Source organism: Pelmatolapia mariae, linkage group LG5 (genome assembly GCF_036321145.2).
Source record: "Pelmatolapia mariae isolate MD_Pm_ZW linkage group LG5, Pm_UMD_F_2, whole genome shotgun sequence".
NCBI classification, from domain to species: domain Eukaryota; kingdom Metazoa; phylum Chordata; class Actinopteri; order Cichliformes; family Cichlidae; genus Pelmatolapia; species Pelmatolapia mariae.
In genome coordinates, this window is record NC_086231.1 from 18,437,245 (window position 1) to 18,452,732 (window position 15,488).

At 38.0% G+C, this 15,488-nt stretch overlaps 2 protein-coding genes across 4 annotated transcripts in view; both read right to left on the minus strand.

Moving 5' to 3' along the window:
- atp2b2 (ATPase plasma membrane Ca2+ transporting 2) overlaps positions 1-6,610 on the minus strand; it is a 130,629-nt gene extending 124,019 nt beyond the window's left edge. The window contains exon 1 of one of the 3 annotated variants that reach the window (XM_065470840.1): positions 6,592-6,610. The gene's annotated coding sequence lies outside the window, so the exon portion shown is untranslated. Of the gene's footprint in view, positions 1-3,089; positions 3,179-6,591 lie in introns of those variants that run through there. The other 2 variants (XM_065470839.1, XM_065470838.1) reach the window with 2 other exon arrangements.
- Positions 6,611-10,466: 3,856 nt separating this feature from the next.
- iars1 (isoleucyl-tRNA synthetase 1) overlaps positions 10,467-15,488 on the minus strand; it is a 60,208-nt gene continuing 55,186 nt past the window's right edge. Inside the window, exons 29-34 of the mRNA XM_063473984.1 lie at positions 15,017-15,193; positions 14,597-14,717; positions 14,216-14,341; positions 12,983-13,129; positions 11,991-12,143; positions 10,467-11,458 (exon numbers count right to left, since the gene is read on the minus strand). Coding sequence (XP_063330054.1) covers positions 11,376-11,458; positions 11,991-12,143; positions 12,983-13,129; positions 14,216-14,341; positions 14,597-14,717; positions 15,017-15,193 — 807 coding nt within the window. The 3' untranslated portion in view covers positions 10,467-11,375. The remainder of the gene's footprint in view (positions 11,459-11,990; positions 12,144-12,982; positions 13,130-14,215; positions 14,342-14,596; positions 14,718-15,016; positions 15,194-15,488) is intronic.

Genomic DNA, 15,488 nt, shown 5'->3' on the forward strand with positions numbered 1-15,488 from the left:
AGAGCAGGTTGTTCTGTAAAATTATTGACAAAAGCTACAATACAAGGACAACCTAAAGGCCACAATTTAATGACAAATGAATTTGACGCTTAAATGGCCTTATGATCATAAATTACCATGAGCATCACGTTACACCCTGCCCCCACCCATAGATACACGCTGAGATTTCTTCATACGTCCAGTCCCACTAAATAATTTTTATTATGAAACTCCGAAAACTGTAGCATAACACTGATCTAAAAGAACTCTATATATCATATTTTATTACTGACATGTATCTGTTCATGCCACATAATGTTTCATGTCCCAGTTCATATTGGGCTAGTAGAGACCCTCAACACAACATGAGCAGCTGCCCTTTATAGATGAACATAAGGTGGAGGTGACCTCTAAACAAGAGCAAATCCTTCAACCTTGCTGTCAACACATTTTCAGATCTACAGAAAACCAGTCACAACTGTAATCTACCCATGCTGCTGTGGTAAACCATCTGTTGAGCAGCCATGCCTGACACCAAAAAGCAGCAGAAAGACGCACTTTCCCTGCCTTTTGCTTAGATGACTCCATCATGACATTCAGTATTACGTTAGTGTTACATACAGTGAGTATACTCCAATCACTGTCTCTGATCTTAAACAGAAAAGTTCATCTGGTGTGATGTTATGTAACTTTGAACTTAAAATCTTATAAATAAACATTAAAAAAAAAAAAAAAAAAAAAACAGAAAAGTTCAGTTTGATATGCCTTGAATGTCCGTTTCCCTCTCTAACTAAATATATTTACAACTCATCTAATATAGATATCAAAACATATGATTTATAATTCCCCTATAGAGGAACACATACATGGATTTTTCTGATTGGCAGGACAATCTTACCTTTCAGTTGTTAAAAAAATAAATCTGAGTTTTCTAACCTGAAAAGACTGTAGAGTTCAGGTATGATGTCAAACAACACAGAAATGTTAGGCCAAATTCATAGTTTTTGGTTGAAATACAGAAAAAAACTCACAGCACATCTAATATAGATATCAAAACATATGATTTATAATTCCCCTATAGAGGAACACATACATGGATTTTTCTGATTGGCAGGACAATCTTACCTTTCAGTTGTTAAAAAAATAAATCTGAGTTTTCTAACCTGAAAAGACTGTAGAGTTCAGGTATGATGTCAAACAACACAGAAATGTTAGGCCAAATTCATAGTTTTTGGTTGAAATACAGAAAAAAACTCACAGCACAATCACAATGTATACTTCTCATGATGCAACACTGTGAGAACAGTTTTGGGGTAAAGAAAAGTATAACTCATAGCAGAGACATGAAACTAAACAATGATCCTCTACTGTCCAACATTCTGCTGCCCCTTGCTGCCGCCCTGACCCTTTGCTAACTCTGTGGTACCATAAAAATAGTACACTATTTCCTCTTTTTCTCCCAGGAGACATGGTTTATAATATGTATGGCTGCTAGAGGTCTTTCTGGTTCGATTGGAAACATATGGTGTTTTTGGGTATTTGCTAAGATTACTAATGCTATCATGAGGACAGGGCGGTCTTACATTGCTTTGAAAATACCCATACTATATAGACTTTGTAATATTAGCTAATTATCTCATTTAGCATGACAAATTTTATAGTTACAGTAACAAGTACAATTAAAAAAACACTGAGCAAGTGTGACTTGTTTGGAAGGGTTGTCAGGGGGAAGTCTATTATCTGCAACAAAACATAGCAGGGCACCTTAGGTTCTTAGGAGAAGACTTTTGCAATAAGACCAGACCAATGTGGAAATACTTTGCCAAAATGTACAGTGACAACTCTGGTAAAAACAAAACACGGCACACTGTATCAGCACAAAAATCCCATACTAGTTGGGGGGTGACGATTTGGACTGGGGCACCTTGCAGCCATTGAATCGAAATGTAATCCTCTGTATGCCAAATAGAATGGCTGAAAAATGTAGAGAATCAAGGTGCTGCAATGGTCAAAAGTCCAGACCCCAACCTGATGGTGAGACCTTAAGAGAGATGTGCATGAATACATGTCTGCAAACATCAGTGAACTGAAGCAATGTTATAAAGAACACTGGTGTAAATTCCTCCACAATGACATGAGAGGTGGCTAGGCTATCAATACCTTCTCTTCTCTAAGTTAATTCCTGCTCTCTTTTAATTTTTCTTCTGTGATAATAACATAAAATTACTGCTTTTGGGTGACATCAGAGGACTACTTTGGGATTATTGGTATCACCCAATATCGGCCTAGTTAACTGATACTGGTTTATGACAATTGTCAGTTGTGTGACATTAATTTTGACCAAGCCAAATAAAGACCTTAAAGAATCTTTTTTGTTGCTGTTGTCGCTGTTGTTTTTGGTATAAAGTACTTCTCATTGTTTCACTACAACAAAAATAGATACAAATGATAAAAATAAATGAAATATTTGTATCGGCTATTGTCCAACATAGGCATTAAAGCATTTCCCTCCTTCCTACTGGCCTTCAAAGTTTTCTTGGGCTTAATTATCCTGGCAAGAAAAAACTGCCAAACACAGCAGGCAATAAATAAGAATGAGTTTCCAAACTTTTCAGAATATAGCCAGTAGCAAATAAATAAATATATAAATAAATAAAAGTATCCATATATCATATTGTAGCAGCTCACAGTAATTAGTTTGTGTTTTATATCAGCACCTTATTTATTTATTCTAAAAAAAAATATTTAATTAAAAAACACTGTTTATTTCATCTGTTTTGAGTTTTTAAATTAGCTGCTGTCACTGAGCATATTCCAATAAGCCGACAATATGAAGTCTACTACTCTCACCATGCAAGTTATAAAAGTTCTACTTTTTTCTAATGCCCAAAAGACAAGCACATTGATTTCTGGGAGAATGCAACAAAGAACAGCAAGTCAGCAGGAAGGAGGTAACTGCTGTGCCTCGTATGTGGCAGGAATTTTAAGCCTACAAAGTAAGGGTATGAAAAATACTACTATGCAAACAACTTACACACACTATAGAGCGCATGAAATAGAGACACAACAATAGCACAGAACCATTTTCTATGTACAAGTTTGTCACTTACATTATAGTAAAGTGTAATTCTGTGAGTTCCTTTAGTCGTGCTGGAGCATTTGCCGAGCGAAAGGTTTGACCCAAGTGCTCCAAATCCAAACGGCTCACTGTAAGTCCTCTAATGTGCAGTTTACCCTGGAGTTTAGATTTTCTTACTGCAAATGCTGAAAGTCCACTTTTGCCAAGACTCAGAAATCAGGTTAACAACGGCGTAACACTCAGCTTACGTAATAAGGTTAGCAGCAGAATTGAGTAATGAATGGATGTGTATAACAGGAGTTGCAATAGCCACTGAACTTAAGCTGTTACGTTTAACAGCAACCAACCCAACAAATGTAATGAGACAGTAAGTGCTTACATCAAAACAGTGAAACAAACACTCCACAGTTGTTCTCTTTGGGGGTTTTAACGAAAAGAATGATCAAAGGAAAATTGCTGTATTCATCCAGGGAAATCTGTGGCTTGTAATTTGTGTGAAAATGCCATTCACAGCACTGACCACAATTCACATTGCCTATCCAGTGATTTTAAGATGTATTTATTTCTTTTTAAAGACAAAAATGAGACATGCATGCTCTGCCGCTATAAAACAGAGCACTGAAAATGGTTTGGAAACAGATAACTGTGGTGTCAAGTTTTTAATTGGCACATCTGGACAGAGCAAACAATGATCCACTTTATCACTGATTACACCACGGACAAAAAATACATTTAATCAGGCTGCTGAGTGGAATGAAGAGAGGACGAGTAGGGAGGGAAGAGAGAAGAGAGGGAAAATACACATGAAATAATTACAGTCTGATTTTTCATCCATCTGTCTAGAGATTCTGTGAGGACCATTATGCCTGCAGTCGTGTTTCTGATTGTTGCAGTGAGAATTGGTCATGGTAAAATTAATTCTAACACTGGGCTATGATATGAAAATGACAGACAGAAGGAGCACTGAATGTGCAGCAGTAATTAACAGTCCTAAATGGCTCATTACAATTCGTGATTTCATTAACTAATCAACTATTTTATGAGCGGCTGTTTGTGTGAACACATTTTTTTCTCCAAACGTACCTAAATGCTATTTGATTGGAGCGTCTATTGCTCTTCAGCTTGCATTGGTTTGCCCAAATTCCCACAAATGGATTACCCATCACTTATAACTGTTGCCAAGGTGCTCGGTGTTTCAGCCTCATGCCTTTCAAGCCTTCAAGAGATTTCACACACACATAGATTTGTGCTCTTGCTGGACTACAAACCCCCAAAACAAAGTAACTATGCATTATTTACTGAAAGTGTCAGAAGAGCAATACCAAGGGAACTTCTGTTTGTGACAAGATCAATAGGGATTACAGTGTGCGGTTCAAAGTACAATTTTAAAAGAAAATTTGGTGACAAATTAGCAGGGAAATAAACAGTGTGTTAGTTTGGGGTTGGGCTCCTTTGCATTAATTATCCTACTCTATGGCACTCCACTGGAAGGATGAAAGGAAAGACATTCCCTCACCTGTAGTTTCCAGGTGAACTGGTCACTACACTACGCTACAGCGTACTACAACAATAACCTTACAGTAGTAATCTATTACTTTTGAAAAAGTAAAGGACAGACCACGTTGATACAATTGAACATGCTTTTCTAAAATGCTCCAATTAGGCTGAGATCTGGCTGACTGTGAAGGTCACAGCAGATGTTTCACATCATTTTCATACTCATCATACAACTGACACCTTGTCTTCACAGATGGGGGGCACTGTCATCCTGGAAGAGACCACTGGTATAAGGATAAAAAGGGTTCTGTTATGCTAAAGATGGTAACAGCTTTGTAATTTTTTGCAGTTAGGTTTTCCTGGCTCAGTCATACTAAAGTAAAAATAGGACAGCAATCTCCTTAGCACTAGGAAAAACTGCCAGTTTCATTTTTTTGTATCCTGCAATTGATTGCAAGTAGTTGCGGTAATCACTTTCGATCACAAAGTAATTGCATAGGTCGCCTGCTGGGAGGTAACCTGTCTCTCTATTGAAGACTGACTGCATTCACTCTCAGAAAGACTGGAAAAGGTTTGCAAATAACTTCGGTCTAATTTGTAAATGCAGTCAGACTGATCGCTCAACTGATCTGTGACATTATCGCTTCACAATAGGGGACCCGACTCAGCTGGTTGCCAGCTGGTTGTATTCTGGTGGATTTGAAACACAACTGGACTCTAAATGTAAGTAGTTACTGTGAATTTCTGTATATGCTGACAGCAACAAATTTGTAACAGAAGGTAGCGATTTTTGCTGATTTGCCACAGTCAGCCGCTGTATCATCACAAACAGATTGCATGTAATTGCCAAGCTGATCCCATTCCATCATGGACCGATAACAGCAGACCGACTTACTGCTGTTTTATCGCTGTCCTGAAGATGACAACTGACTGAGAGTGGCAGCAGACCTGGTCCCCATCTTCAAATCAACAATTTCAAAAGCAACAAGATCCCAAGTTTATTGCACACAGTGACAATTTTGGTCATGCTGTGGTTTCCAACCACTGCCATCATTAGTGAGACTGTAGCACTAGGTAATCAGTTAACCCAAAGTATACCATGTGACAAAAGCGACAAATAACCTCGCACACGGCAAAAAAAAAGAAAGAAAGAAAAATACTGTTAACTACAATTAAAGTATAGAGGGTTTATAACCATGATATGGCTCTGGTTAAATCCTCTTTGGTACGAACCAAAAATCGTTCTACGCAGGTACAACAGAAGAATAATAAGAGATACAGTAAAAGCAGCAATGTAACAAAGCAAAGGTATTTCCAAAACCATTGAAAAGAAATACGTAAATGCCTGCAAAATAACAAAACGTGCCCTTTGAAAGTATAAATTGAAATATGGCCTCATAACTGATGACAGTTTACAGAGTAGGAGCTGCACAAGTTCTGCTGTTAGTCTATAAGTAGAACAATGTGAAAAGTGGGAGATTATAAGCATTTTCTCATTAAACATTGTATGGCAGATTAGGTAGCATGTGCTAGCAAACAATTAGATGTGACTGAAGTGTGTTGATGCAGAGTCTCAAATTGTGCTATTTTGAGTTGTACTGCTCTCCTTATAAGGATAGAAGAACATAAAATGGGTCGCCCTATACTAGCCTTGATGTTTTTAAATTCTACAATGTGAGGGGGGGGGGCGGTGCAGCAGAAATGCACGCAAATAAAAGTGGAACTATACTGCACCAAACTAATTGGTTGCATCCATCCCCTCTGTTCCACCGCATACCTGCGGCAGAACGCACGTCTCTGTGGCAAAGAGAGCGTGGGTAGCAACAGTGTGTTATTGCTGCCGACGCATCTCACTACAGATGCCAGGACATCTCCCATATCACCGACTCCTCGTCTGACAGCGGTCTCCTAACAACCACGACATGGACAAACTAAAAAGGGAACGTACAAACTAGAATGTAAAAGCACTATCTCCCACCTCCACCCCCGAGCTGGATATGTGGGTTATGCGTTCTCAAATCGGAAGCGTGTCCTACCTGTTTCTGCCGTTCCAGGAAGGAGGAGAGGAGGAGGAGGAGGAGAAGCAGGCGCATCAGGATGTAGATAGATGCCGCATTTAGATGATCAGGAGATAGCTGGGATCTGGTGCTCCCTCCACAGTCACGATGCACGTCGCCAATGCATTTATCCACTTTGTGCTTGACGGTTACTTTTGACGCACAGCTGCTTTAGTATAAAAAAAGAAAAAGAAAAGAAAAACAGATTGAATCCAATTTACCGGAGCCTGCCTGTTATTTATTTGTATTGGATACTTCTTACCAGTTAACCATTTATTCAGTGCTGATGCAGACAAAACAGCAGAAAGTGGACCACAGCTGAAGCAAGGTGCAAGGATACCAAGTCAGGCTCACTACAAATACTATAGTTTATTCATGTAAACGAACACAATTGTTAGTCATAAAACTGCATACCACCATTTGGGGGTAGTGATACTTCATTTCTTTTTCTTATGCATCTTCTTTGTTTATTTATTCATTTATATTTTCATCTATGTATTAATTAATTGTTTTCTTGCTATCCTTTAAGGTTTACCTGCATTTGTTAGCTAGTAAAACAAACCTTAAAGCTAACTATTCTCTGTTACAACAAGTCGGACTTTAAAGTCAACACTTACCACATTTTAGGACATTTTCATATTCCCCTGAACTCTTCACAGGAGAGACATACGTTTAATTTCTCATAAAATACACCCTTTCCCCCTTTTTCGCCCTTTTTTTTGTCATAATAAAGATGGCTGCAGGCAGACCACCCACAAAAGAAGAAATGTGTGGCGAGTTCAAGAAAACACAAAATATCCACCTAACAAAAGTAACAAAATTTATTAACCTGATTTTTTGAAGATTTCACAGTTTGATAATTATACAGTCAAAGGTTCTGAAAAAAAAAACGTTTTCAAGACCTGCCGTAATTAAATCCACGGGACACAGCGATAAAAAGTAAATAAAACATCTCTGACTTTTGTGTGGAAGCCTGTTTTCCCCATCAGTGCAGAAAATTTCAAGGTACTTTCTTAATATTATTATTTCAATACTAACCTGAAACATGTTTATTGTTGTCAGCTTCTAGGCTTAATAAATGATCGAGTATGTAAAGTACGGATCCAAACTGACCGATCTAACTGCATCTCTGCTTCTGAATAAAATTCAATATAACACTCTACTATTATTTCTTTTTCTACGTCAGCATACAATGTGCTGTGGTCTTCCCACTATTACACAGCATTTAGTATGTAGCACACTGAGAGTCTATTATTTATTTTACTACAGTCTTGCAAGGAATATACATACATATTTGGTAAAATGCTGCCATCCACTATAACTTGTTTTAAATTAAGTGCTGGTGTATTCCCCTCATTTGGCTTACCAAGCTCTGCATCCACAGTAACAACTTCTTTTTTATCCTCTTACCTACTGTGCTTACTAGGTAGTGTTTGCTGCTGTCATTCTGAAGTTGGCAACATGCAGTGCACTGAAAATTGTTTTACTGGCAGAGATTTAGATTTTTCCATTACACAGCACACTTGTTGCCAGGATAGATTGTTAGAAACGACCCTTATTGGCTATATATCGTGAAAGAACACCCGTTTTTATTCTGCACAAGCAACTGTTTTTTTCCTCTGTCACTACAGCACACTATAATGAGTTTTGTTGTCTGTCATTAGAATCACAAGACAGGGTTCATGTTCAATTCATCTGTGCAGCATAGTGTATTTCTGTAATGCCTATCAGCAGATGGGTCGTCGACCTGCACACTTGCCCAGGCTGAGGTGTGTAGAGGCACAAAGGGAGCAGCAGGAGCAGATGGGAGCGAGATGGATGACAGGATGATGAGACAGAGCTGTGTACTTAATATTTAACCAGTGAAGATGCATGCTGCTCCTCTCAGGAGGGGAGAGGATAAAATGATCACAATGAAATAACACTGATTGTAGGGATGCTGGAATCAAAGGCAGAAAATACTGTGCTCAAAAGAAGCATCATGTACTGAGCTATACTCAAATTATGATGTACTGAAGTATTTTTTTAGGTTGTAAGAAACTTTAGTTAAAACACACACACACACCAAAAAAGACCAGTATAAACCCTTTATTGTAGATTTGCTGCCCCGTCCTGTTGCATCACCCAATTTGAGCCAAGCTGTTGAACATATGGCCTCACCAAATAATGTTTGCCAATTACCAAAGTAGAATACCCAAAGTACTTGGAAACAGTAACTGTATACTTACTTTTTCATGTACTGCATAGAATTGAGAGGAAACAATGAAGATAAATGTGAACCGTTTTGTCGGAAGTTTTTTTGCAGAATGTGATGCCACAGTAAGGTTAACCTTTATTGTTTTGAATATAAAATGCCATCACTTTATCATATTGATCAGTAAATTTGACTAAATTTGTGTGAAATCATGCTTTGATTTGCACATGAATTCTTGAGTTATGGCCAAAAACATGTTTTGTGGAGCCTGTTGACTTTTGACAACCAAATAAAGATAATTTACTTAAATCGGTGTTATTCCGCTCTGCTATCCTTTTCATGTCATTTTTCCTGTTAGCTGACCTGATAAATACAAAAACCAGATCAAGGTCAATTCATTAACAAACAAATGGTAATAAATGTACAATAACATATGGTATAATAATGAGATGTATAGATTTTAAAGAAACCTCAATACATACTAAATGTCCATCCCACAACATAAAACCAACAGAAATGACATCATCACTGTTCCCCACCCCAAGATTCTGAGTAGCTACACTTCACCTTCCACAAGTTATGGGGGAGATTTAGAGAAAACTATTTCCAGACATTAATTATGATATTGATAATTAGGTTTTAATTAGTATATATTCACATGTGACTTTGAATATTGTTTTTAATATTGTCTTACTAAGTTATAACTTCTTGGATAAGAAGAGCCAAGAAGTTATAACATACAAAAAGCTGAAATTAAACAGTGTTGCAAACAATGAAAAGCATCCACTGATGCTACCATCTGTGCTTGTCCCTAGCCCCAGCATAGGATCATCTACATGGAGCTACATGCCTTTGAGTACTCAAAAGGGTGAAAACCCCTTTGCATAGGCTCAAATGGAAACAAATGCAGAAACAAAGTATTACACTATATATATAAGATGGACTTAGTTATTGTGACATCACAGTTAATCTCTGCAAGAAACTTGCAACACGATGCACAGTATCGATGCAGCCTGCAATGACGTGGCAGCTTGTGGTGTAGGGTTAAGACAGCTTTCCAGTTACGCTGTTACTTCCGACAGAAGTCCAACTCACACATTAGGCCTTCTTGCTTTGGGCTATTTTTAGTCAACTGAATGATGAATGTATCTGGATCAGACGGTTCAGCTGGGAGTTATGCTAGCACTAGTCATCTAATTTTGGTCATGGGTTGCTTTGTTAATTCACTGTGATAGTGAATGTGATGCTATTTCGGACTAGGAGAAAACCGAAACTGAACAGCCAAATCCTTCAGAGTACCTGTGTGTCATACAAGAAGCTACAGTCTAAATTATGCATTACCTTTAACACTTCAGTTTAGAAAGTGAGTCGCCTAAAAAAGTAAAGCACCCACGTGGAGTTAAAATAAAGAGGGAAATTAGCTTCAGAGATTTTATTCTAACTCATTTTCAAAGTAACTCCACATGCCAAACTGTACTTTTACCACAGCTGAGAGCATCTGTAATGCATTTTGACGTATTTGTTCCCTGACCTTGCTGCTAAAGAAAGTAACATCAGTCATTCAAAATGTCAGACTGCAGGATCCCACAGAAACATTCTGTCTCTCACTGCCACGAAGAGGTTTAAGTGAACAGAAAGGAGACAAGAAAAAAAACCCATGTTGATTCCAAGTCACCTTTGATTTATTCAGTCACCTAAAATAGTACATTATTCATTTGTTGCTCTTTTCATTGCAGAACCTTTTTGTCCCCAGGTACAGCAGCCCAAAAACCCATTTCACCTTTTAAATGCCTTTTCCATTGTCAAAGGATTCTCAATGCAGTGAGCACAATGAGTTTATCTGTTAAATTCAAAATGGTGTATAAGCACAATAGCCCAAATTTGCTTTTCCAATTATGAGACAAAGCAATAATTACTCTGGACTAAGCTGCCTTCAAATAAGCCTCAAAGAGAAGTAGCTTGCATCATTATCATAATAAAGAAAATCATCCACTGGTAAAATTGACAGTTAATCGAATTAAACTGTTTCCTCGAAACCTGGAAAGAGCTGGTTATGTATGAACCATCACTGTGTTACAGAGGTGAATCCACTTTTTAGGAGAGAATGTACACCATCACCCAGACAAATCCCTTCTTGGTCCACATGAAATATGACCTAACAAGATACTTTTCAGAAACAGTTACAGTTGCTGACAAAGTTAATATGAGGAGGGAAAACCTGTGTGGTTGACAGAGAGTAAACTGGAGCGAGAGAGACCATCGACTCTTATAAAGAAAAAAACAAAACAAAACAGTTACACCCCGTTTAAATATGAAGACATCCCAAAACGTGCATTTTTTTTCCCCATCTGAGTTTATGTTACACAAAGACTTTGCTGTTTGTGACTCCGCATTTTAACAGTTCTGAATTTGACAGACAACCCCTGCTTTGCATTCAAAAAGCATCATAAACATATGAAGCTACTCCATGCTACTCCATCGTGCATCAAATGGGCTTGAGTGGTAGAAACCTTCATTTAGGGAACATGTGGTCTGTCAGAGACAAATGCTCTTCAGGTGGTTTGTGGATTTATGCCTCAGCGGTCGTAGGAAGAACTCTCACAAACAGAGATTTGGTGTCAAGAGATTTGACTGAAGAATCAGCTGGCAGCTCTGGAAAACAGAAATATTTATGGCTAAAATTACATTTGAGAAGAGCAGTTTTTAAAACTTTTAAAACCCTACAGCTAAGGAAAGTTACTTTGCTTTATCAAAGAAGTTAAAAGAAACTTGGTGTCTTTCAGGAAAATGCTTCGATTTTTTTAAAATGACAATGCACTAACTCATGTTTTATACTTGATTTGGACGTCCTACTGGTTACAATAAAGAATACACAGCTTAGCATCTAACAACATACACAACTAGAATCTTACAGCTTTCCCTACAAGCTGAAAATGTTTTTTAAAAAATCTGCCTATGTGCAGATTTGCAAAACTATTCCAGTCACAGAAGACATTTTTCTGCATGTACTACTAGGTACTGAGTAGTATTTTAAGGAAAATCTGGCAAATACATTTACATGTTTTTACTAACTTTTCACGAGAAAGTGTGTGTGTGTGTGTGGGGGGGGGAATCACCGTATCTCTATCAGGCATTAATTGCCTTAAAATCTGTTTCAGTGATGATTTTAGTGATCTTTTTTTACCCTGAGTAAGGTCCTCATCCAGGTAGAGTTTGAGCCGCCTGCTGCGGAGGCCAAAAACTTTGGCAGTCTCAGAGAGCAAGCCTTCGTGGTTAAGCCGATTCTGGCCTACTGGGTTGACCAGTAGGAGGGTACCCACGTCTCCTGATTGGCACTCTAGAAGAGATAGGGAGGGTGTTAAAGAGAACTGTACCACATGTTACATCATTAACAATGTTTTTTATTAGCAGGGCTAGTTCTATCCTGAGAGGGCATATATACAAGCTTCAGCTGGGAAAAGATGAGGAAAAACATCCTGGCTGAGTAGAAAAGGTGAAAGGACTGAGACTGAATGGCTCAAAGGATAAAGTTGGATTATACTCATTTTCCTGCAGTAGAAGCAAAACTGCATCATAAGTGCACAACCAGCATGCATGACTTGGAAGAAATGGAAGAAAAACCTAAATACAGCTACAGTTACTCCTTGTCAATATCAACTTAAAATAATAGGAATAACTGTAATGTTGACAAGAAATCCATATACATGGTAGTTGATGGTAGTGATGAGGAGACAGATGCCACTGTCTCCACCAACAGCTGGTTAACTTACAAAAAAAAATTGAAAAATTATCTTGACGACCATTTGCCTGTGGTGCTGATGACCACAGGCAAGCACTTTGCCATTTTTAGTTTTGGCAGTAAGCTAATTTAAGTGGCTGTGCAGGCACAAGTACAGAACATTTTGAATAAATATATGAATCAATGTTTGTAGCCCCAGTGGAGGAAATTTGGTCTGGAGCAAAATCAATGTCAAACTTTTTATTTAAAACTAGTTCAATCTCGAATATAAATGCAAATATAAAGAGGACAAAAACAAAACAAAACATAAATAAAATCCTGTCAGTATTTCTCTCAGATAAAACGTCGGTCAGACAAAGACTAATTAGGATTAATCTTTAGGAGTCAGAAAAGCGTTTTGTGCACATAAATTCAGTTTCTGTGGCTGCTTCTCTCACCAGCTGGCTGAGCGTTGCATAGTAGAAGGTTTACATAAGGACACGCGATGGTGTCGGTGGAGGGGGCGGGGCCAGGTGACGCAGTTCCCGCAGTCACTGACAAAGTTTTACCAGTCAGAGTCTGCAGGTCCGTTTTGCTGGTCAGCTCTGTGAGAAACAGACAGTTACATATATACATGTTTCATGATGATTTGTGAAATCTATAAAACCAACAAGTCTTCAGTCACACAGAGCTAGAGATCTGGTGGAGACCCCCTGGCAACCATCTGTAGCTAGTGAGCAATGCTTATTCTCTAACCATTTAGTCAGTGGTTGTTTCATCCTGCCTGCTGCTGGATAAAATGAAGGCAAGGCAGTATTCGCTTTAGGTTTGCATCACAGTTACTGCTTAGGGAGTAGTTGTTGAGTGTTTGCAGACAAGTCGGCACAAACTACGTCCGTGGCAACCACGGCAATCACAACGAGGTCTCAGCACAGAAGACCTCTTTGTGGAATACTCATTTTTCCCTAGCGACTGGTGGTTGCCAGGGCGTCATGTACCAGTCTCTAGGCCTGTGTGACTGGGGCCTAAAAGATAAAATTTGTTTAACAATTATTATCACAGGATAATGGTTGTTTTTACTGTTGTCATGATAAGTGAAATCAAAAAACTGACTAAGCTCTGTTGGCATTTCTCACATGATAAAGTGCTCTAGCTTATGTTAGAAGGCTTCATGAAATGTTTATTTTCTCTACAGTTTAACAGAAAGAACCATTTTTATGACTAAGTAATTAATTAATTCTCTTTGATTTCAATTTGCTGGAAAAAAGTACAATATTATGTTGTATAATAATAATTTAAATGATCCTTACTCTTAAAAATGAACTGCTCTGCAAAGTGGAGTTTTACAGCGAAAGTTTGCTACACTGTGTGTAACTACCCGTGTTTTCTGTTATTTTTTACTGACATTATAACTATGAAGAAGATCAGAAAAGTGGAAAGGAAAAAACAGTCAAAATTCTGTGGAAAAACTATAAAATTAAAAATGGTTAAAGTGCAGCCTGAAAACAGCCAAAATAAAGGACCCGGAAATATATAAAAAGAAAAGTGAAAGAAATGACAGCTAAAATAACCAACTGGTAATAAAGGAAGAATTTTCATTGTTATTAAATATTTGGAGGTAAAAAGAAGAAGACATTTTTAAATAACATGATTAAATGTTCTCATAAAAAAGAAGGGAGTTTAGTTCTCACCAGTTCCGTCACTGAAGAATTTGAGCTGTGTGTTATTGGTTCCAAAGATGCTGCTGCACGCTTTCTTCAGCTTGTCCAAGTCTAGCCTGTTATCCCCTTTGGGATTCTCCAACAGCACTACACCCTCTGCACAAGAAACCAGTTAAGGAGGATTATTAACATAGCCAAACAGTTAATAAAAGTAAATTACAGGTAAGACAATGTTACTGTATTTATACTATAGTTGTATTTAATATTATATCAGCATTTGGTTGCACATATGTATAATCTCAATCATAAGCAGAGAAGATTTATTTTAACTCTATTTAAAATTAGACAGTTACAGTTTTCCTGTTACACCACTTAATCTGGAGAAAAACAGATTCTCTCCCCATGTGCTACCTTGTTCTTTGTTGTTGACCTTCACCTGGAGGTTGACATATGTGCAAGCGGGTCCATTTAGAGGAGCCCGAGGGGCTGAAGATCCCTTTACTATGGTTAACTCCAGGTCTGAACCCTTCAGCTGCAACAGACGAAGAACAAAGAGTGAAAGAGTCAATAGAGAAAAGCACACATAAGTTTCAGTTTCATGACAACTGCAACAAATATACTTGGAGATATGCAAGATGGTAACCACTAAACACAAAGTTAAAACAAATTGTATTACTGTAACACCAATTTGAGTGCTCCTTGTGTATATTATGTATATGCTAAATACTTTCCAGCACGTTTCATGAATGCTTTAAGGTTGTGTCAGACTACAAGCTGCTACAAAACTGAGTCATATATAACCCTGCTTGGTCTAAACGTATTCTTTTATACCTGGGTCTTTTCATCTATGATGACGCTGGCAGTTTTTGGGACAGGGAAGGGGAGAAGTGGAGCCTTGGTGGTAGCCAGGATGAAGTCAGTGTGAGCCTTGATCACAGAGTCCAAGTACTCCCCCTCTGGCTGGGAGTGGTAGTACACTGTTATCTCATCTGATGGCACCAAATGCCCCTAAGACCAGACATTAAGAGACAGGTGGCATGAGAAGTGAGAGTTTTTCTTTATTGGAGCAGGCTTACCAATAAGTGAGTAAACAGGCTAAAAGTCTTGCTTCAGTAGGTCTTCAAACAACAACACAAATCCAATGACTGCAAAGGACAAAAAAAAAATCTTTAGCACAAGTAACTCTCTTCAAAGTTTTTTTTCCTCCTTTATAAATAAATTACATCTGGAAGAAATGATTACCTGAAAGCAGGAAGGAGGCAAACAAAATGAAAAGATGAACAAAAGAGTAGAATAGCAGGAT